Raw genomic sequence first — 20,824 nt, forward strand, 5'->3', positions numbered from 1 at the left:
TCATTCCCCAGTTATTCCTTTAAACTTTTTTTGGTCTATTATTAGCCCCAGCTGGTAACGCTCCTCAGGTAATTGCAATGTTAAACAATTGCCACTGATTGTTTTAGACAAATACCTTGGGAATAGGGTTATTTGCACAAATACTAGCTAACTCTTGGATCAAATAAAGACAAGCTTTGAGAATGGAAGTTTTCAGCAAACTGCCAGACAAGTCAAATAGTGACAGTCCTCTGGGGATGGGGCTTTTGGGGACCTTAAGCCCATTCCACCTCTTCAGCAGCTGCTAGGATGCTTATTTTCACAGCTACCACCATTACAAGCCGGCAGATTTTCCAGCTACCATGGATCTTAGAGAGAGGGATGATATTAAGGAAAATTAAAATGCCACAAAGCTAAGTGCTTTACTGAGATTCAGCCCTTTTACTTGAATAAATGTTCTGCATATTGTTGCAAGCCTTTAGATAATTTCCAGTTCAGGAAATAGTTGATTTTGACAATTTTTTGTCATTGCTTTTATTGGAGAAGTGGGTTTTCAGGGATTCTTGTTCCACCTTTCTGGGGGTGTTTCTTCCTATCCATTCAATCTTTTTTTTTTTTTTCGGTCCAAGCTATTTTTAAACTTTTTTATTTTATTGTAAAGTGACAATGTATATATTTATAGAGTACAACATGATATTATAATTTATGAATGCAACATGGAATAATTAAATCAAGCTAATTAACGTATCACTTCAAATACTTTTTTGTGGTGAGAAGGTTTGAAATTTACTCTCTTAGCAATTTTGAAATGTACAATAGGCTATTATTAACTCTATTCACCATGCAGGGCGATAGATCTCCAAAAGAAAGTATTTCTCCTGTCTGAGATTTTGTGCCTTTTAACCATCATCTCCCCATTCCCTCCAGCCACTGTTCTATCTTAATAGCACTCTCAGGAGGTGAGATATCTCAGCCTTTGTTGTTATTGAAGAAACTGATGCTCAGGGAGGTCAGGTGACTGACCTAAGGACACACAGCTCCTCAGAACCCAAGGCAGGATTTGAACCCCAATAAGCCTGTTTGACTTCAGTGTTCTGCACGTCCGACCCCTCCCCCAGGGCCCCCCCTCATGCATCCTTTCACTCCAGCTCTTAGCTGCCGCCTCCGTGCCAGCTGTTTATCCCACGAGTTTATTTAGGACCTTGCCTGTGGGAGGATGGCTCAGCTCCGAAGGTTGCACGTAAGAAGAATCTCCGAGGAATGTTCTAAGCACTCACAGATGACGGCTCTGCTTTCGGGTTGAAAGCAGGAGGGCTCTTCTCTCTGAGCTGGCATCGGGCAGACCTGTCACCTGGAGGAATCCTAAAGTGATGAGGGCATCATTCCTGCTCTCCACGCCACAGGACTGTCAGCTGATGCTGTCTCCAGGTGAGCACATTACTAAATCACACACAGGTCACGACGCTGGCAGAAATCCAGCCTACACTCCAACGACAGCTTGCAGTGGTTCCCAGTACCACCTAGATAGTAAAGCAGTGAAATAAAAACGGGGTGAGTGGGCAGCACCTCTCAGCTCCATCGGGAAAGGAGGCTCACAGTTGACTTCCTCAGGCACCTTTCCAGGTCTTAACCACACACAGTGAACAACACAGACAAACCCCTGTCCTCGTGGGGCTTATGTCCTAGTCGGGAGGGGGCATTAATGGTGTGTTGGAAGGTGATACATGCTATATAGAAATATAAAGCAAGGAAAGGGATCGGGAATGTGTGGAAGGGTGGAGGGTGCAGTTTTTTAAATAGTGTTACCCAGAGAGGTCTCTTTGGTGTCCCCTACCACAGTTCTTCTGACCAAGAAATTTACATTAGGGTGAAGGAAGTTTGAAAATGGGCTCATGCCTTTGGAATCCACTATGTTTATCGTGTGCCTTATTACTCAGATGGACGGTAGAATGGCCTACTGAAGGCTCAGTTGTGACATCAGCTAAGAGACCACACCCTGTAAGATCAAGATGCTGTTTGACAAAATGCAAATACATGCCTGAAAACTAAGATTGGAGATGGGAGTGTTTCCTTGCCTGTTACATCTAATAACCCGCCCAGAGGAGTTTTGTTTCCACCTGCACAGCACTGGGCTCACTGAATTTTGAGATGATAGTACCCAAGGGGTTCCCTGTCATCCCAGGGAACAGGGTCATGATTCCGGTAAATTGGAAACTGAGTCCACTTCCTGGCCATTTTGCGATTTTCATTCACTGAACCAATAGAGAGAGAGGGAGTTACTATTCTGGCTGGAATAATAGATTCTGATGAACAGGGGAAAATTCAGTGGCTGCTCAAAATGAGATCAAGAACTGTAACCACCCCCCCCCTCCACCCCGGCGTGGTGGCTCACACCTGTAATCAATCCTAGCACTCTGGGAGGCTGGGGTGGGAGGGTTGCTTCAACTCAGGAGTTTGAGACCAGCCTGACCTGGTTTTTAAAAAACCAGCTGGTACTTAAAAAAAAAAAAAAAAAAAAGGAGAACTGTGCGTAGAACCCAAGGGATTCACTTGGGCACCTGTTTATGTGCCTTTATTCAATAATAACAGTCCATGGGAAACTGGGGTTGCCACTGAAGACATTGTTCCTACCTATATCTTGATTTCAGTGGTTAGTTACATTGGCCTATGTGTACGCACATATAACAGAACCACTGAAATCAATATGTAGGGCAGCTCAAGCACTCAGCTGGCTCCCTGTGCCCTCTCCCAACCAATCGCTCACCAGCGGTAACCACTCTTCTTCCTGTTCCTGAACTTCACACAAAGCTATTGATATAGAATGTACTCTTCTGTGTCTGGCCTTTTTCACTCAACATTAAGTCTGTGATATTCATCCATGGTGTGTATGTCCTTTCCATTGCTGGGTAGTATTCTTTTGTATGAATATACCATAATTCGTGTATTTATTCTATTGTAGATGGATGTAAAAAGTTTTTGGTTATTACAAATGAAGCAACTATGAACTTTTTTTTTTTTTGAGACAGGGTCTCACTCTGTCACCCAGGCTGGAGTGCAGTGGTGTCATCATAGCTCACTACAACCTCAAACTCCTGGGCTCAAGCGATCCTCCTGCCCCAGCCTCCCGAGTAGCTGGGACTACAGGTGCCATCCTACACCCAGCTAATTTTTCTATTTTTTGTAGAGATGGGGTCTTGCTCTTGCTCAGGCTGGTCTTGAATTCCTGGCCTCAAGCGATCCTCCCACCTCAGCCTCCCAGAGTGCTAGGATTATAGGCCTGAGCCACCACACCCTGCCTATGAACGTTCTTATACATGTCTTTTGGTGAAAATATGCGCTAATGTCTATTGAGCATACACCTAGAAGCAAAATGGCCAAGTCATAGGGAATATATGTGTTTAACATTAGAAGATAGTGTCAATTTTCCAGAGTAATTGAAACAATTTATATTCCTATCTACAGCGTATGAGAGTTCCAGTTGATCTACATTGTTGCCTACACTTGGTACTGTCAGTTGTATTGACTTTAGCCAATTTGGCGGATGCTTAACAATATCTCATTTGCTCTTAATTTGCATTTCCTTAATGAGGTTTTTTTTTTTTTTTTTTTTTTTTGAGACAGAGTCTGGCTCTGTTGCCTGGGTTAGAGTGCCGTGGTGTCAGCCTAGCTCACAGCAACCTCAAACTCCTGGGCTTAAGCAATCCTTCTGCCTCAGCCTCCTGAGTAGCTGGGACTACAGGAATGCGCCACCATGCCCAGCTAATTTTTCTATATATATTTTTTTAGCTGTCCATATAATTTCTTTCTATTTCTTTTTTAGTAGAGACCAGGGGGTCGGGGGGGAGGGCGTTCTCGCTCTTGCTCAGGCTGGTCTCGAACTCCTGACCTTGAGCGATCCGCCCGCCTCGGCCTCCCAGAGTGCTAGGATTACAGGCGTGAGCCACCACGCCCGGCCCTTAATGATTATTGATGACCACCTTCTCAGGTGCTCACTAGTCATTTTGATATCCTCTTTCATGAAATGCCTGTGTTCAAGTATTTTGCCCATTTAAAAAAAAGAGTTGTCTATATTTTTCTTATGGATGTGCAGAAGTTCTTTAAATATTCTGGATATGTCCTTTGTCAAAAATATGTATTGCAAATGTATGTATCCTATTCTGAGGCTTGCGTTTCAACCTCTCTTAATGGGCTCTTGATGAGCAGATGTTCTTAATTTTGATGGAGGCCAATCTTTTATTTTGTGATTGGTACTTTTTAAAGTACTCGTTTAGAAGACATTGCTTACCCGGAATCACGAAGGCATTCTCTTATGTTTCCTTCTTGAAACTTTATTGTTTTTACCTTTCACATTTAGGACTATGATCCATTTCAAATTAATTTCTGAGTATGGTATGAGGCCAGGAATTTGTTCCCCTTATTGAAAAGACTATCTTTTTCTCAATAATTTTCTATGCATTCTTGACCCTGTAGCTAGAATTAACTTCCCTAAATACACATTTGATCATGCCATTTTCCTGCCTATCTCCAATGGCAGCCCATTGCTCCTTTGGATAATGATTAGTTTTTTTGCTTAATGCATCTTAACAATACCCTGCTTGATCTGGCCACCTCCTGTTTCTCCAGCCAAATCTTGTGTGTGTCCTCCCCACTCTAAGCTAACTGTAGAGTTCCTTGAGCAGATCAACTCTCATCCACAGACCTTTGCACAGAGCACTTCCATCCCCTTAGGCCGGTTACTCAAACTTCAGGTCTTATCTCCAGGAAGTCTCTGAATTCACAGTCCCTGTCCCTTAAGTTTAGGTTAGGTAACCTCAATATGTTGCTGCGTTCTACCTCTGAGTTTGTAATTATAACTAAGTATCTCCTCCAATATAACTTCTCTGAGGGAAAGGAGGCGGCCAATTTAGTTCATATGAAAGGTGTTCCCTAAATATTGCTGAATGAATAAGTTTAAGGTGGGATCTTCTCTCAGGGACCCAAGAAGCGTGGGCCTTGGAGAAACAGGGCGTTTCCAGTCTCAGATCTAGCACTTGGCAAATGGATTAAAATTTTGGAGGCGCAATTTTCAAATCTGTAAATGGGGATATGATACTCCCTACATCGGATTGCAGTAAGCATCAAATAAGATAATGCAACTAAATATTTAGCGCAATGATTGGCACACGGACCCTTTTGGAATTAAGATGCACATAGAAGGCGCACTCCCCGCCCCCGGCTCTTCCCCACGCACATGCGCGGCCGCTGGCGCGCCCGCCTCCTGGCCCAGCCGCGCGTGCGTACTCGTCCGGAACCCTGGCCCGGGCCGAAGGTGAAGGGGCGGGACGTCCGCCGCACGCATGCGCCCTGAGAGGCCGTGCGCCGCGGGGGCGGGGTCGCGCAGGCGTCCAGGGTGTCCCGGGGCTGGAGCATAAACAAGAGCGGGGACGGGATGAGGCGGCGGTTGATCCCGGGACGGCGAGCGGCGGCGACTGAGGCGCCGATCGGGGCCCGGCACCGACCCTGAGCGCAGTCCGACCCGTTCGCGCGCGCGCGTGCACCCGGCCGGCCCGACCCGCCCGCCTGCCGCGCGCCCAGCCATGAACCTGGCGAGCCAGAGCGGGGAGGCCGGCGCCGGCCAGCTGCTCTTCGCCAACTTCAACCAGGACAACACGTAAGGCCGGGCCGGGGTCGGGCCTGGGGGGCGGCCTTGCTGCCCGAGCCCGCGCCGAGCTCGGCGGGTCGCAGGCTCGGCCTCCCCGCGGGCCGCGGCGGGCAGGGGCGTCCCTGGGGGCAGACCCGAGGCCGGCACGCGGAGGGAGGGGCGCCCTCCTGGGAGACCCTCAGGCGCTGCGGCCCCGGGCGGGGGAAGTGCTGGAGAGGGGGGTGTTTTCATCTGCCCACCGGGAGGCTCCTTCTTCAGACCTCACGCCTCGCAAAGTTGGAGCAGAACTTTGTGGCTTGGCCTGTCGTTCTGGCCGCATGTGGAGCGGCGGGAGTGGGCTGCTTCCTCTTCTCCCGCCTTCCCTTTCTTGCTCTGCCTTCTCCCCCCACTCTTTCTCCTTTTCAAGCCCTTCTTGTCTCGTCGTCTTGGGCCCTTTCTCCCTTTTATTTCCTTTTCTTCCTTGCTCACTGTTCTTTTTGGCAAGTAACTTTGTTGTCTTCTCCGGGCAAGGAACAAACTTAGCGATAATCCTGGCATCTGACCTAGAGAGGAAACTAAGCTAATAGAGATGTTACAGAGAAGTGCAGGAGCCTTGGTGTTTTAGGGGGTGGGTCGTCCTTAGGGTAAGAGAGTACCTTAATGCCAACCCATGGATTCCGAGCATTGTCTAAACCGGTATGGGTTGGAAGCTGATTCTTCAGATGCTGCCTCGGATGACTTGTTGGAATAGTTAATAGATGCGGTTCTTGGAGAACCAAGATGAGTTGTGAGGCTGGAAGGGAGAAGAGCCATCTTGGGAAGTGAGTAATAGGAAGTGATGTAAGAGAAGGGGAAGAGTGGGTCATTTGGCATTTTACTAAGTAGTTGATTGAGTTGTTATTGGCTGAAAGGAATTAACAAAGTAGAAAACGAGATTTTTTTTTAAATTAGAAGTTAATGGTAGAATGGCAAACAGTCAGCGATGTATGGTGGGTGCTCAACAGCACCTTCCCATAGTTGTGAAACTAGTGACAGTCCCACAGTGGGGCTGTGTGAAGTTTGAAGGGGGTGGATCACCTATTCCAACTACAGATGAGAAACTGGAGTTTAGAACGTTTCAGAGCTTGCACAGTTGACTAATAGCGGAATGGGCGGGAGTAGAATCTAGTCTCCTGAGTTCTCTTCCAGTGTTCTTTCCACTATGCCATGCTGTTTTCTACCTACAAGCAGGATTCTGAAGACAGTGAATTTAGAAATCATAGTGCAGCAATTTTTAAAGATTAAAACTACCAAATACTATAGTGTTGTATGTGACCAAAAGCCAGCATAACAAAAACAGTTCAGGTCACCTGTTGCAGTTTGTTATAGTTGGGATAGACTATGTTATATTAATCCAGGTAGGGAAGAGCAAATTCCAAAGCAATTGTGATTTGGTATTTAAGCTCTTAATATTTTGAGACTAGTAAGGAGTGGTCGTTTGATGAGGCTTTATGGCTTGTATGAATGAATTAGAGAACGTCCAAAACATTTTCCACCGCTCTTTAAGTTTTTTTGGTACTTGTTATTTATATTGGAAGGAAATTAAACATAGGAAAAATGTAAATCGGGCTACCAAGTTCCCTGTATAATAGAAGACTGTCACTCTATTTGGCCTGAAATAGAACCTTTTCACACTTGGAAATTATTTGCTTACCCACTTCCCTATGATTCCTGAAGTTATTAGTTCAAGAGATTTGTGTCATAATTTTGACTTGCTGAAGAGACCTTGATATAATGTAAACATAAATTGGAATGAATAGTAAGTTAGGATCATACTAAAAGTTTACTGGGTTAAAATGACTGTAATTTGTTTTAAATTTACTCTTGAAAGAAATACGTAAGTTCCTTGGGAAAAGCTTTATGTTTTTTTCCCTCCTCCAGAATTGAATAGAGGAAGACAATTTTTAGCAAGACAAAGAATGTTGTTCTAGAATCTGCATTTTACTGTATTCAGTGAGAAAATGTGGAAGCCAGTTCACTTAATCCAATATATATATGTTATACGGTCATTTCACTTCGTCTTTTGTCTTTTAAATGCCTCACAATATTCATTGCATACCAGCCTGTAACTGTCCTGCCTTTCTTCTTGTAATATGATTTCAAATGTATTTTCGTGATTTCTCATCCTAAAAGTGTGAATAAGTTTTATTTGCTTTTGACCATCTGTTTTATTATTATTATTTTTTTTTTTTTTTTTTACCTAGACCAGTGAAAAGGGCACCAAGAGCAGCTCGTTCCCGTCGTCCCCGTATTCGCTGGTTAGTTCCGATCCTGGTTTCTGAAAGTAACACCTTGGAAGGCTTATGTTGGAGGACTTCTTGGCTTTTTGAAATTGAAGTTAAGCAATTAATAAGTGGCAGAGGATCACTTGAATCTTAAATGGAAATATCAGGGACTAAATTTTTCCAGTAGATACCACAACTTGTGGGAAGTTAGTGATGTGGTAGTGTCTGTTATAAATGCCATTTCTAGAAGGGATAGAATAAAGAGGACTTGACTTTCTGAGTCTTTTGTTTGTAAAGTTGATGTTACAGAGTGTCTGGAGACAGCAAGAGAAACCTGTCTGGATGTATTGCTGTCTTCTACTATGTCTCTTGTAGTTCACAGCATTGTACTGGGAAGGTACTGCTCTGCTCTCCTCTCTTGTGTAAATTGAAGATGGGTTTTAAGGATCCTTCAACCTTAAAGTTTGAGGTCATTCTCTCTGCTGTGCAGAGGGGTTGTTTGAGGAGGGTGGGAGATCACTTAGAAAGGGATTATCCAGTGGCAGTGGCTGGGGGAGGGGAGGAGACTGATTAGTCATCAGGACTTGTGTGACCCTCAGGATGTGCATGATGCATTTGCCGGAGAATTTAGATGACCCCCCGTTTCTGCCTTGGGTTCTGGGTGAACAGTGATAACATTATGGGAGAAAAAAATCAGTGAAGGATTCAGTTCGGGGTGTGGGGGGCGATGAGCTCTGCTTGGGATACTAATGAGTTTGAAAGGCCTTAGGGATATCCAGGTGGAGCTCTGGGGTGGAGAGGATGTGAGGTGGATGGAGGGGGCTGTCCATGCCCTAAGTGAGGGCGCCGGGGCCTACCAGGTCTTGGCTGGCAGCAGCAGTTCACGTTGCTTCCTGTTTACAAGTAGTGTTGGACTGTTCCCAGCTCATAATCAAGTATGGCTCTTTTCATGGAGAAGATGATGAAAAGGGAGAGCCTTTATGTACTAATGATTGGAAACAGGGTGAAGAAAAGGGAGTTAAGAAAACGACCAGATTCACATTTTCATTTTTTAGTGGAAATCATTTATCTTTCAGATGGAATGCTCAAGTTTGAATTCATTGACAAAGACTTTCAGTTAAAGATGGTGTATCAAAACACAAGTGTTTATTTTGGCTCCATCCTCAAACCCTAATACAATGTCACAAATACTTTAAAAGGCTTAAACCTGTAGGACGAGGAGAATGAGAAGGAAAATATTAGCAACAAAATTTGGAAGCTAGCAAATGGTAAAGGAAGCTGGATCTTAAATTGCTAGTGGAGAAAGCAGAGAACTAACCTCGTTTATTAAACTGCAGAATCCCAGAAGGCTCAGGAGTTGGCAGTCCAGGGCAGCTCGAGAAGTGAGGCTGAGGGGGCTGTGGGATGAAAATGAAGGGGATTGGTTTAGTGTGTGTTTAGGAAACACTCCCTCTTCCTAGCACAAGGCAGGCTGGTCTCTGGAGACGGTAAAACAGGCTCTGGATTTGGACACCAGGCACAGTTGAAGGTGGGAGTATGATAGTAACATTGGGTTGGGGGGTAAGCAAAGGCATCTGTTTTTGGTTATGATTTTCTAGTTTTTCCCTTTATCAGTAAAAGATCCCATTGTGTTAACTTAAAACCACATAAACATTTCTTGGCAATAAGATTATTTATTAGGGCAAATCTCATCTGTTCTCCTCTCCCATTCAGCTGCCATTTTATGTTCAGGCTAATCGTGAGTAATTATTAAAAGCAGAATCTCCAAAGAGGGGTATGTGAACTTGATTGTTGGTGTTAAAATGAAGATATCAAACGTTTTTGTATTTAATGTCATTATTTTAAAATACTTATCTTTACGAATAAAGTATATGCTGATACTAAACTATATGTATATACATCTCAAAAAGTATTTGGAATATTTTTGTTTCCATTTCTTACTGGTTGGAGTGCACAGTTTTGTAGACTGTGGGTAAAATTCTACCTGAGATATTTAATATGCTAAATCAGTTTTTGAACACCTGGAAGAACAATAAACTTGATTGGCAAAGCCCAGTTTTAACACATTCTAGCTGTACGGAGCACAGCTGAGAACCAGAGATCTCAAACTCAAACGATCTGGTACTGAGGCTCATTAATGTTGCCCATGGGAGAGGCACTCTCCAAGCTTATTTATACATAATGCTAATAAGCTTGGTGATTTGATTTCCAAGTCAACAAGAAGTTAGAAAAGGAGGGGGGCTGTTAATGATAGGATGGTCATGAGGAAGAGTGACAACTATCAGCAAAACAAAGGCAGAAAAATATTTTTACAACAGTACTCCAGTCTGGCCGTTTGCTGTGGGGCACATTAGACCCTCAACTCAGAAGAATCTGCCATTCCCTTTTTTAAGAACACAGGAAGGTACACAATTAAGTATGATTTGTTTTTTTAATGAAAAATGGTGGGGGGTGGGGGGTGGTGCTTAAAAATAGCAATGCTTAGTTACCTGGAAAATATTTTCCTGAGCATGAGTTTCTTAAAAGTTCTGATTTACTGAGGTTTTATTTTTAGACTTCCTGGATATTTATATTGGTTCTTTTATTACTTTTCACAATATTTACAGGTAGTAATAGTAAATTACTCCATTGATATAATTAATTCAATATAGTGAAGAAGTGATTCTTGCAAAGAAAAATTATATGAGCTGGTAGAAAGAGTTTTGTTTCTGTTCTTCTAAGATGAACCAATGTTAATTTTAAATATTAATAGTGATTATAACAACTCCCTTCTTGGAATATTTCTTCCACATATTTATGAAAGAGTAGTTGAAAATCTCAAGTTTTAATAGATGACATCATTAAAATAGCTCTAATCTTATCTTGGGGTACAAATACTCATAGTATGAAATGTCTGTCTTTATCATTTTCCAGCCTTTTGGTTTCTCTGTTTTCTTGTTCTCCCAGAAATTAAAAACAAAAATGATCCTAGTATCTGATTCCTCCCTTGTCCCACTGCTTCCTGCTTCATTATCTTTTCTTTCTCTGAAAGCTGGCCTTTCTTCTTGCTTCTGCTTTGCTTGGTCAGTTGTGTTCTGGAGATAGGTACTTTTCTGATCAGGAAATCCTTCATTTAGTGTCATGGGTTCCCTGTGCTAGGAGGGCTGTGAGCACTTGAGTTCCTTGAGCCTCTTAGCAGAAGCAGTGGTGTTGGGAGATGAATATGGAACCTTAAACATGAGGCTATCAGAACGGATCCTTTGCGTTTTCCTTGCAAGCCAACAATGTGGTCTTCTGATTCCAGATTCTAAGGTAGCCTTTTGGTCCATTTCATTTCCATCCCACTGAACAGTCATAGCAAGACGTAAGTGATGGAACCATCGTTGGTAAAGGCCTACCGACACGCAGGGGTATCTGCATCTGCCTAGGTTATAAAATATCTTTGTTTAAAATTTAGAATATTAGCTTACTTAGCTTTCCAACTCTTGCATACACTGTGCATGTACATCAGATCACCTGAGAAACCCCAGTTTGTTTTGAAGGAACCAATACTTTATGGCTGATTACTTTCATTTATATCTCAAACTTGTCTTTGAAGTTTTATAGGATTTTTTGTCTTTTAATTTTTCCCAGCTTTATTGGGGTATAATTGACAAAATTGTATATATTTAAGGTATGTCACATGATGTTTCAATATACATATACGTAGTGAAGGGATTACCACAATCAAGCTAGTTAATATGTCCATCACCTCATAGTTACCTTTCTTGTGGTGAGAACACTTATGATCTATCTTAGCAGATTTCAAATATACAATACGTTATTATTAAGTATCGTCACCATGCTGTACATAAGATCTCCAGAAAAAGTTCTGTAGGTTTTAAATAAGAATATGGTCTGTCTATTTTATTGACCTGGTGGCATCTTCTTGTACCATGCACCTTACAAACTATGTGAAATTAATTTGTTCTGTGTAATTTTTGGTGCATGCTGGTAACTGGTAACGTGGGAGCTAGTTTGTGCATTGTCACTGTCTATATGTATCAGTTCTTATTTCTGAATTTGGCTTTTTTGCAGGTCCCTAGCTGTTGGTAGTAAGTCCGGTTATAAATTTTTCTCCCTTTCTTCTGTGGATAAGCTGGAACAGATCTATGAATGCAGTAAGTGCTTGCTTTATTTTTCCCCTTTTTAAAAAAGACAAATTGTACTGGAATTGGAATGCAGTCCTAAATTCAGACACTGTGGTTGAAGTCCAACACCTCTTGACCAGTCCTCTGCTTCCACCTTAGTCTTCCCAAGAGGTGACAACTAGTGAAAAAGCTGTGGGTGTTCTCCCAGGTCTTTCTCTGCATTTGCATGCATATAAATGTACATATAGAAGTTTTGTTTTATGGGTGATCTTTTCCAATACATGGCATCGTGCTGTATGTCGTATCCTGTAATTTCTCCCCCTTTTTAATGCCATTTAAACTTAGGTTACTATCATAAAGGGCTTCCAGAAAATTGAAAATTTTACAACCCCTGTAGGAATGATTTATTTTCCTGAGTTGTCATTTCACAGGATCCGAGTAGCCTGCGTGTCAGGCAATGTGGAATAGCGGGAGGCCCTGAGCTTTGGCTTTTTGCTCAGTCACTCGTGTCATTTTAGATGGGTTACTTCATCTCTGGGCCTCGGTTCCTTTGTATTTTTTGCAAAACAGAAATAATGCCTGCCTATAATATTGTTGGGGTTAGAATTATGTATGTGTGTGCTTAATGGTGTGTAAAATAGTACTTGTGGAATAAATAGTAGTAGGTGCATACCCTCCAGTGAGACTGTGGAAAGCTCTGGACTCTTCCCACATACATAATTTTTCATTAAGATAATTGTAGATTGACATGCAGTTGTATAAAATAATACGGAACCCTTGCACGCTTTGCCTGGTTTCCCCCATTGCTAACATCTTGCAAACCGTAGTATAATATCACAACCAGGATACTGACTTCTGTCTCTCCTGTTTGCGTGTCTCCAGCATTAACTATACTCCTTTGTGTGTGTGTGAGTTCTGTACGGTTCTCACACCTGTGTAGATTCTTGTATTGATCAAAATCCTGGAGAGCTGTAGAACCATGAAGGTCCCTTGAGTTGCCCTTTTGTAACCATTCCTGGCCTGCCTCCCCAACCCCTCCTAATCCCTGGCAGCTGCTAATCTTACTTTTGTCATTTCAAAACTGTTTGATAAATGGAAGTATATAACCCATTTACCTGTTGAAAGACACGTGGGCTGATCCCAGTTTTTAGCTTTTGTAAATAAAGCTGCTATAAATATTCATGCACAGGTTTTTGTGTGGACCTAAGTTTTCATTTCTCAGAGATACATGCCCAAGAGTGCAATCACTGGGTCACATGGTTGTTACATGTTAAGTTTTTAAGAAACTGCCAAACTGGGCCGGGCGAGGTGGCTCACGCCTGTAATCCTAGCACTCTGGGAGGCCAAGGCGGGTGGATCGCTCGAGGTCAGGAGTTCGAGACCAGCCTGAGTGAGACCCCGTCTCTACTAAAAATAGAAAGAAATTATATGGCCAACTAAAAATATATATAGAAAAATTTAGCCGGGCATGGTGGCGCATGCCTGTAGTCCCAGCTACTCGGGAGGCTGAGGCAGTAGGATCGCTTGAGCCCAGGAGTTTGAGGTTGCTGTGAGCTAGGCTGACACCATGGCACTCACTCTAGCCAGGGCAACAAAGCGAGACTCTGTCTCAAAAAAAAAAAAAAAAAAAAAAACTGCCAAACTGATTTCCAGGGTGGCTGTACTGTTTTACATTCTCACCAGTAATGTCTGAGTGATTGAATTTCTCTGCATCTTTGCCGGCATCTGCTGTTATCACTGTTTTTTTGTTTTTTTTTTTTTCCAGCCATTCTCATAGGTATGTGCAGTGCTATCTCATTATGGTTGTAATTTGCGTTCCCCTAGTGGCCGAGGATGGTGAGATCTTTTCCTGTGCTTATTTGCCATCTGTGTATCCTCTTTAGTGGACTGTGTTCATGGTTTTGCCCGCTTTCCAATTGGGTTATTTGTGTTTTTTAGTGTTGAAGTTTGAGAGTTCTTTCTGTATTCTAGATACTAGTCCTTGGCCAGATATGTGGCTTGTACATATTGTCTCCTGCATGCAACGTTTCAAGCAGCCCAGAGCCTACCCATGGCCCTGACCTAAGTTAGGAATCCTTGTTTCAGGGACTGAGGAGTTCAGTAGTCATAATATCCTTGTAATTAATTAGTCATACTGGGATATGGGTTCAGAGGGTTAATCATTTAAATTACCTACATGAGGTTTTGAGGAATTGGGTTTCCTCCTTATTGACAATGCCAGTATTTCCTTCCTGAGTTTTATCAACTTTTGCTTTTATTATGGTTTGATGTTCCATTTTGAAATTCTACTTTCTTTTTTTTTTTTTTTTTTTTGAGACAGAGTCTCACTTTGTTGCCTGAGCTAGAGTGAGTGCCGGGGCATCAGCCTAGCTCACAACCACCTTAAACTCCTGGGCTCAAGCGATCCTCCTGCCTCAGCCTCCCGAGTAGCTGGGACTACAGGCCCAACCCACCACGACCAGCTAATTTTTTGTTTCTACTTTTAGTTGACTGGCTAATTTTTTTTTCGATTTTTAATAGAGACGGGTCCTCACTCTTGCTCAGGCTGGTCTCCAACTCCTGACCTCAAGCGATCCTCCCACCTTGGCCTCCCAGAGTGCTAGGATTATGGGTGTGAGCCACCATGCCCGGCCAAAATCCTACTCTTTCTGTTGATACTTCTCAAATGAGGAGGTTCAATGAGTTAACGTGAATAGACGTCTCACTCAGTACACATTTATGTGCCAGGCCCGCTCGGGCTGCTGGAGATCAGTACTCATAGAGCTCCTACTCTCCTGCCACTTGGTTACAACGGAGGAAGACCAAAATTAAATACATTTGTGTCAGATATTAGGCTTTAGGCTTGGGCACAATGGCGAGCAAACACAGACACAGATCACACCCAGTGATGTGAGATGAAGACACTGGGAGAAAGAATGGTTTCTTTGTGCCAGTTACTCTTGGAATCGTGGAGTTCTGGCCCATCAGGAGGTGAGGGGCCTTTTAGGTTCCTTCCCAGGCCCTGGCCTCCTCTCTTCAGGTGAACCTTCAGGTACCCCTCACCTCCATCCGTGGAGAGTGTCTAACTCTCCCTGACCACCCCTTTCTTGTTGCTGTGCCCCCAAAGGCAAGCACTCAGGCCCTTTCTGGGGAGAGTGTGGGGAGCAGAATCTTTATGGTCAGCACTCCTGAATCATGGTTCCTGCTGGCTGGCTGAGGTTTTACTCCTTTTCTTGTCGATAGACTTGCCTCCTGGTGCTTACTAATCTTCCCAAAACTCTTTGCAGTGTAGGCTGGAAGATGTGATCTGGATGATAAAATAGGTGTGCCATAGTGCTTTTTTTTTTTTTAATTTTATTTTTAAATATATTTTTAGCTGTCCAGATCACTTCTTTCTATTTTTAGTAGAGACGGGGGTCTCGCTCTTGCTCAGGCTGGCCTGGAACTCCTGACCTCGAGCCATCCTCCTGCCTCGGCCTCCCAGTGTGCTAGGATTGCAGGCGTGGCCACCGCGCCCAGCCCCTAGTGCTTCTTTATCTCAGGTGGCTGTCAGTATTCCTCAAGGTCTCCAAACTGGCTGCCTTCCCATGATCCCACGTGGGATTGTTCCCTGCAGGGTATTTCTTCAAAGAAGGGTAGTCCTACCTCTAGAAAAAGTGTTCCTTTTGGCTTTTGTGAATGACTGAAACATTTATGGAATCTGTATCGAAATGAAGTGCCTGAATTGTACTATTAAATTGTTGCTACAGTTACTATAGTCATCTATTGTGAAGTCCGTGGAATTTTTCCCCTATTGGAGGCTGAGTGGTTAGAAAGGGTGTGAGAATACCAAAATCTGGTCTCTACTCTTCCTCAAATTGAAGTTTATTTACTGGCTTTTTAGTGCCTTATTTTTTCAGAGGTTTTTGGTGGAACAAAATGTGATGTCTTGGCCGGGCACAGTGGCTCACGCCTGTAATCCTAGCACTCTGGGAGGCCGAGGCGGGTGGATCGCTCGAGGTCAGGAGTTCAAGACCAGCCTGAGCAAGAGCGAGACCTCGTCTCTACTAAAAATAGAAACAAATTAGCTGGCCAACTAAAATATATATAGAAAAAATTACCAGGCATGGTGGCGCATGCCTGTAGTCCCAGCTACTCGGGAGGCTGAGGCAGTAGGATCGCTTGAGCCCAGGAGTTTGAGGTTGCTGTGAGCTAGGCTGACACCATGGCACTCACTCTAGCCAGGGCAACAAAGTGACACTCTGTCTCAAAAAATAAATAAATAAAAAATGTGATGTCTTGATAGCATCTTTTAAAGAGTGACTATTTACTGACCAACATGGTGAGGTGGTGTATCAATTTCTGTGTTCTTCTTAGCTTCTTAGTGGACTGTGGCCCTTAAAAATAGATGAAATGGACAAAGAATATTTTGAAGGTTAATACTTTAAACTGATGCTATTGCATGGTTCTGTTCCTAGAACATTATCTGCCTTTCCTCTTGCACATACTTTTATTGAGTATAGTAGATAAAAGAATGTCTCTGAGAAAACAAGTTAGCTACTGAGTGTCAAGATTGTTTTCTGGCATTTTTCTACAAGTAGACTCAGCAAAGAATATTTATTACTTCATGTTTCCGTATTTAGTTCAGAGTCTGTATTGGCCTATAGCCTCATAACTCTGAATAATCCATTAGAAAATCAGATCTCTGCTATCTGTCACTGTTGCTGTTATAGAAAGAATGAGCCAGATCTGGTCTTACAGAAAAACATGATTGACAACTACTTGTTCTTCTTTCATTTATTTAATAAAAACCAAAAACAAACAAAACCCTTCGCCCAACAACATTGGAAAATTTTTTTTTTTTTTTTTTTTTTGAGACAGGATCTCACTCTGTTGCCTGGCTAGAGTGCCGTGGCGTCAGCCTAGCTCAGAGCAACTTCAAACTTCTGGGCTCAAGCAATCCTCCTGCCTCAGCCTCCCAAGTAGCTGGGACTACAGGCATGTGCCACCATGCCTGGCTAATTTTTTCTATATATATTTTTTTAGTTGTCCAGCTAATTTCTTTTTTTAGTAAAGACGAGGTCTCACTCTTGCTCAGGCTGGTCTCGAACTCCTGAGCTCAAATGATCCACCTGCCTCACCCTCCGAGAGTGCTAGGATTACAGGTGTGAGCCACCGCGCCCAGCCTGGAAGACATTTTCTAATCTATATTATTGTAACTTTGAACTTGAAAGTTACAAGATCTCCGAGATAATGTTTTGCCCATTGCTTATCTATGCCCCATATGTTTTCTAATTCTTTCTGTATGTCCATTTCTCTTTGTTTGAAGATATGTAATTCACAAATATGTGGTCTCGCTTTCCAAAAATATTAATATTACTACAACAATATCCTACACTGTTAGGCAAAGTAAATAAAGGATATGGATTTATTTGTAGAATATCACAAAAGTTTAGAAGTTGGCTTTTTTCACATTCTGCATTGTGTATTTTCTTTGCTTTTTCTGAGCTAGTTTCTGAGCTAGGAAAACATACCTCATAATGAGTTCAGTTCTGAAACCCAACACAAGCAGACTGTTCCTTAGCTCAGCAGAAATGACTAGAGTCTACGTTGATTATAGAAATGCATCCGTTGATATATAATGCCTTTTATCAGCCTTCTTGCTGGACCAAGAAACTAATCATCATTTACTTTACAGGCTGTCATCTGCATTTTAAAGTTTGAGAAATGGTGCTTTCTCACATTATTCCTATTTGACAGGCCAGGCACTGGTTGGCATATTAATTTCAGTGAGATTTATAGTAATGGGCCCTACAGAGGAGAATCTCCTAGCCTCTCTCTGCCTAGATCTGCTGTGATGGAGCATCGGGCTCCTAACTTGCATCCCTGTAGAGCTTCAGGCATGTACGGAAGTGGATCATATCAAGTGGATTATTTATTGGCTTCCTCACCTTCCCACTTAAGGAGTTTTATCATGGCTAGCTGTAAACAGTGCTAGGAGAAGCAAAAGAACATTCTTTGTTAAATCAAGTAATTAACTTCTTAAATTAAATTTTAGATAGGCAGTCTCTAGGAAGAAAGTTTGACAGAAACTGTGGCAGAAGCCACCTAGAATGAGTCCTAAAAGCGAGGCCTTAGACGTAGGAGGTCACTGAAGTTTATGTTCAGACTTTCTTACTGTCAGCCTGAGTGCTTCCTGGCACCGTGTCCTGGTAACATGCCATCTTGAATAATTACAGAAGTGCAGCCTGGTTTCTTTTGCTTTTCACTTGATTATAGTGTCTTTCACTTAGCAGCCTGATTCATTGTCTGCCATTACTTCATAGGAGGGCTGAACTGTCTGTGCTTCAGTTTAGTGGAAAGCGATTGTTCTGGGTATGTGGATTCCATATATGTTTAAACGTTCTTTTGAGTGTGAAGTGTGATAGAAAAATGTTAGAGCTTCTTGAAATAATGCAATAGGAAAATGGCGATCAGTCTAAACCACTACCAACATATAAAAATAGGTTGCTTTATGAAAAGTATATTCCTGAAAAGATCTAGGCAAATTGATTTGTAGGACTTAAAGGCACTCTGCAGTGAATCCTTTTGTGTTGTGGTTATTGCTGCTTGTGAGTAGTGATAAAAATGTGTTCACCCCAGAGTGACTGGTGGTTCGTCTGCCTTTTGCTGAGTGCTAATCCTTTTTCTGGTTTCTGACTCCTTTGGAAATTGATGAAGGTTATAGATATTTCCAAAAAAAAACCTATTCCATATTTATCATATAATATCAGTGGTTTTAGAGACCATTGGAGCCCACCCAGGTATCCGTGGACATATATGGTCTTTGAGATCAGGCCTGACACTTAGTTTCTATCCTCTGTCCCTGCCCGTGTTCTTCTAGGTGGCACAACTTGACATTCAGAGTCCCATGCTACCTTACATCAGACACTTCTTGCATCAGATCTTAATATATCAGCCAAAGTTCAAATTTCCGCAGTAGGCTGCCTGAGGTTTTTTAAAACAACTTGTTTGAGTGTAATTTATATACCATAAAATAAATCCTCCTCTTTGAAGTATACAATTCAGTGGGTTTTACTATATTTACTAGCGTGCAGCCTATCGTAATGTAATTTTAGAACATTTTTATCCCCCAAAGAAACCCTGAGTCCATTAGCAGTCCCTCCCTGTTCCCCCCGCCTCCCCGCCCCCTACTCCCCCAGGCAACCGCTAATCTACTTTCTGCCGCTGTGGGCATTTCAGATAAGTGGAATCCTGTATGACTGACTTTCATTTCGAATGCTTTCACGGTTCATTGTGTGTATATACTACGTTCTGTTCATTCATCAGTTGAAGAACATTTGGGTAGTTACCATTTTTTGGCTGTTGTGAGTAGTGCTGCAAGGAAACGTGCTAACAAGTTATCATGTGTGTGTGTGTTTCCATTTCTCTCGAGTAGATACCTGTAGGAGTGGAATTTCTGGGTAAACATCTTTGTTTTGCCCACTTGTGAGTAAGCTATAAGATAAATTCCTAGAGTTGGAAATACAGGATCAACAGATAACCATGTTTTAAAATTGATAAGCATTGCCAAGTTGCCCTTAAAAGTGGTAGTACCAGTTTATGCTCCTATTAACAGAGTCTGAGTGTGCCGTACTTCCCATACCCCACCAATGCTAGGCATCACCAAACATTTTTATATTTGAGTCTGAGATGTACAAATATGTTCATTTGCTTTAGTTGTTAACAATTCTTACATCAACTGAAACGGAACTTGTGTGTGTGTGTATGTGAGTCACTTACTATTTATTTTTTTTGACTGCCTGATTCTGTCCTTTACTTGTTTTTCTATTGGGTTATTATTACTCATTAAAGCAAATTAGCCAATTGTTATGGGTTGCAAATATTTTTTCTGGATTGTCATTTGCTTTTTAACCTTGTTCATGGTTCTTTTTGCCATTCTGAAGTCTTGAGTCTTTGTATAGTCAAACGTATCAGTCTTTTCTTGTAAGGGTTCTGAATACTAGAAAGACTTTTACTCCAGAGGTGTACATAAAACATTTTCCAGTGTTGTCTTCCTAACACTTTGGTATCATGTTTTACATGAAATACTTGATCCACAAGAGTTTTTGGTGTAAGAAATCTTCCACTGTTATCAGTAACTGGAAAAGACATTTTTTCCTATGTTCTTACTTATTTAGAGGGCTTACTGAAGTATTTAGGGATAAAATGTCAAGATGAGCTTCTCTTTGAAACTTCAGTAAAGAAAAAAATAGTTACAAGCCTGGCATGGTGGTGCACACCTATAGTCCCAGCTACTTGGGAGACTGAGGCTGGAGGATCCCTTGAGCCCAGGAGTTCAAGGTTACAGTGAGCTATGATTGCACCACTGCACCACTGCCTGAGCAACAGAGCAAGACCCCATCTCTAGGATGGGGGGTGGGGGGTAGAAAAAATAGTTGAAACTAAATGGTAGAAAGATAATATTTGTTAAATACAGGTGGTAGACAGAAGTGGTAGGTAGAAGTTGATCATACTGTTCTCTTTTATGAGAGCTTTCCTGCCTTTACCCCTTCTTCTGTTATTAAAATTCAAAAAGAAATTGCCTCTGATTTTTTTCCCATAAAAATTTCAGAAAACCACATCTAAGTTGCAGCTGGGTGGGAAAGATGGGTACCCTAAACTGCTAGTTCTTCACCTTCTCTGCACTGGCATTTAAGCAACTGAACACATCTTTTTTTTTTTCTCCCAACATTTTATTAAAGGAAATTTTCAAACACAGAAAAGTTGAAAATATTTTACATCTAAGACCCCTGTATCCACCACTTAGATTCTGTCATGAACATTTTACTGCACTTGTCACACACACCAATCATCCATATTTTTTGGTGTACATTTCAGAGTATATTGCAGAC

The 20,824-nt window shown here is 42.2% G+C and overlaps 1 protein-coding gene across 4 annotated transcripts in view; it reads left to right on the top strand.

The window, feature by feature from the left end:
• Positions 1 to 5,316: 5,316 nt before the first annotated feature.
• The window catches only part of WIPI2 (WD repeat domain, phosphoinositide interacting 2), a 34,661-nt gene continuing 19,153 nt past the window's right edge, over positions 5,317 to 20,824 (top strand). For 2 of the 4 annotated variants that reach the window (XM_045541247.1, XM_045541246.1), the window contains exons 1-3: positions 5,323 to 5,629; positions 7,843 to 7,896; positions 11,920 to 12,002. In XM_045541247.1, the coding sequence (XP_045397203.1) occupies positions 5,556 to 5,629; positions 7,843 to 7,896; positions 11,920 to 12,002 (211 nt within the window). In that variant the 5' untranslated portion in view covers positions 5,323 to 5,555. Of the gene's footprint in view, positions 5,630 to 7,842; positions 7,897 to 11,919; positions 12,003 to 20,824 lie in introns of all 4 variants that reach the window. The other 2 variants (XM_045541248.1, XM_045541249.1) reach the window with 2 other exon arrangements.

The sequence above is a fragment of the Lemur catta genome, chromosome 2, assembly GCF_020740605.2.
Source record: "Lemur catta isolate mLemCat1 chromosome 2, mLemCat1.pri, whole genome shotgun sequence".
Taxonomy (NCBI): Eukaryota; Metazoa; Chordata; class Mammalia; order Primates; family Lemuridae; genus Lemur; species Lemur catta.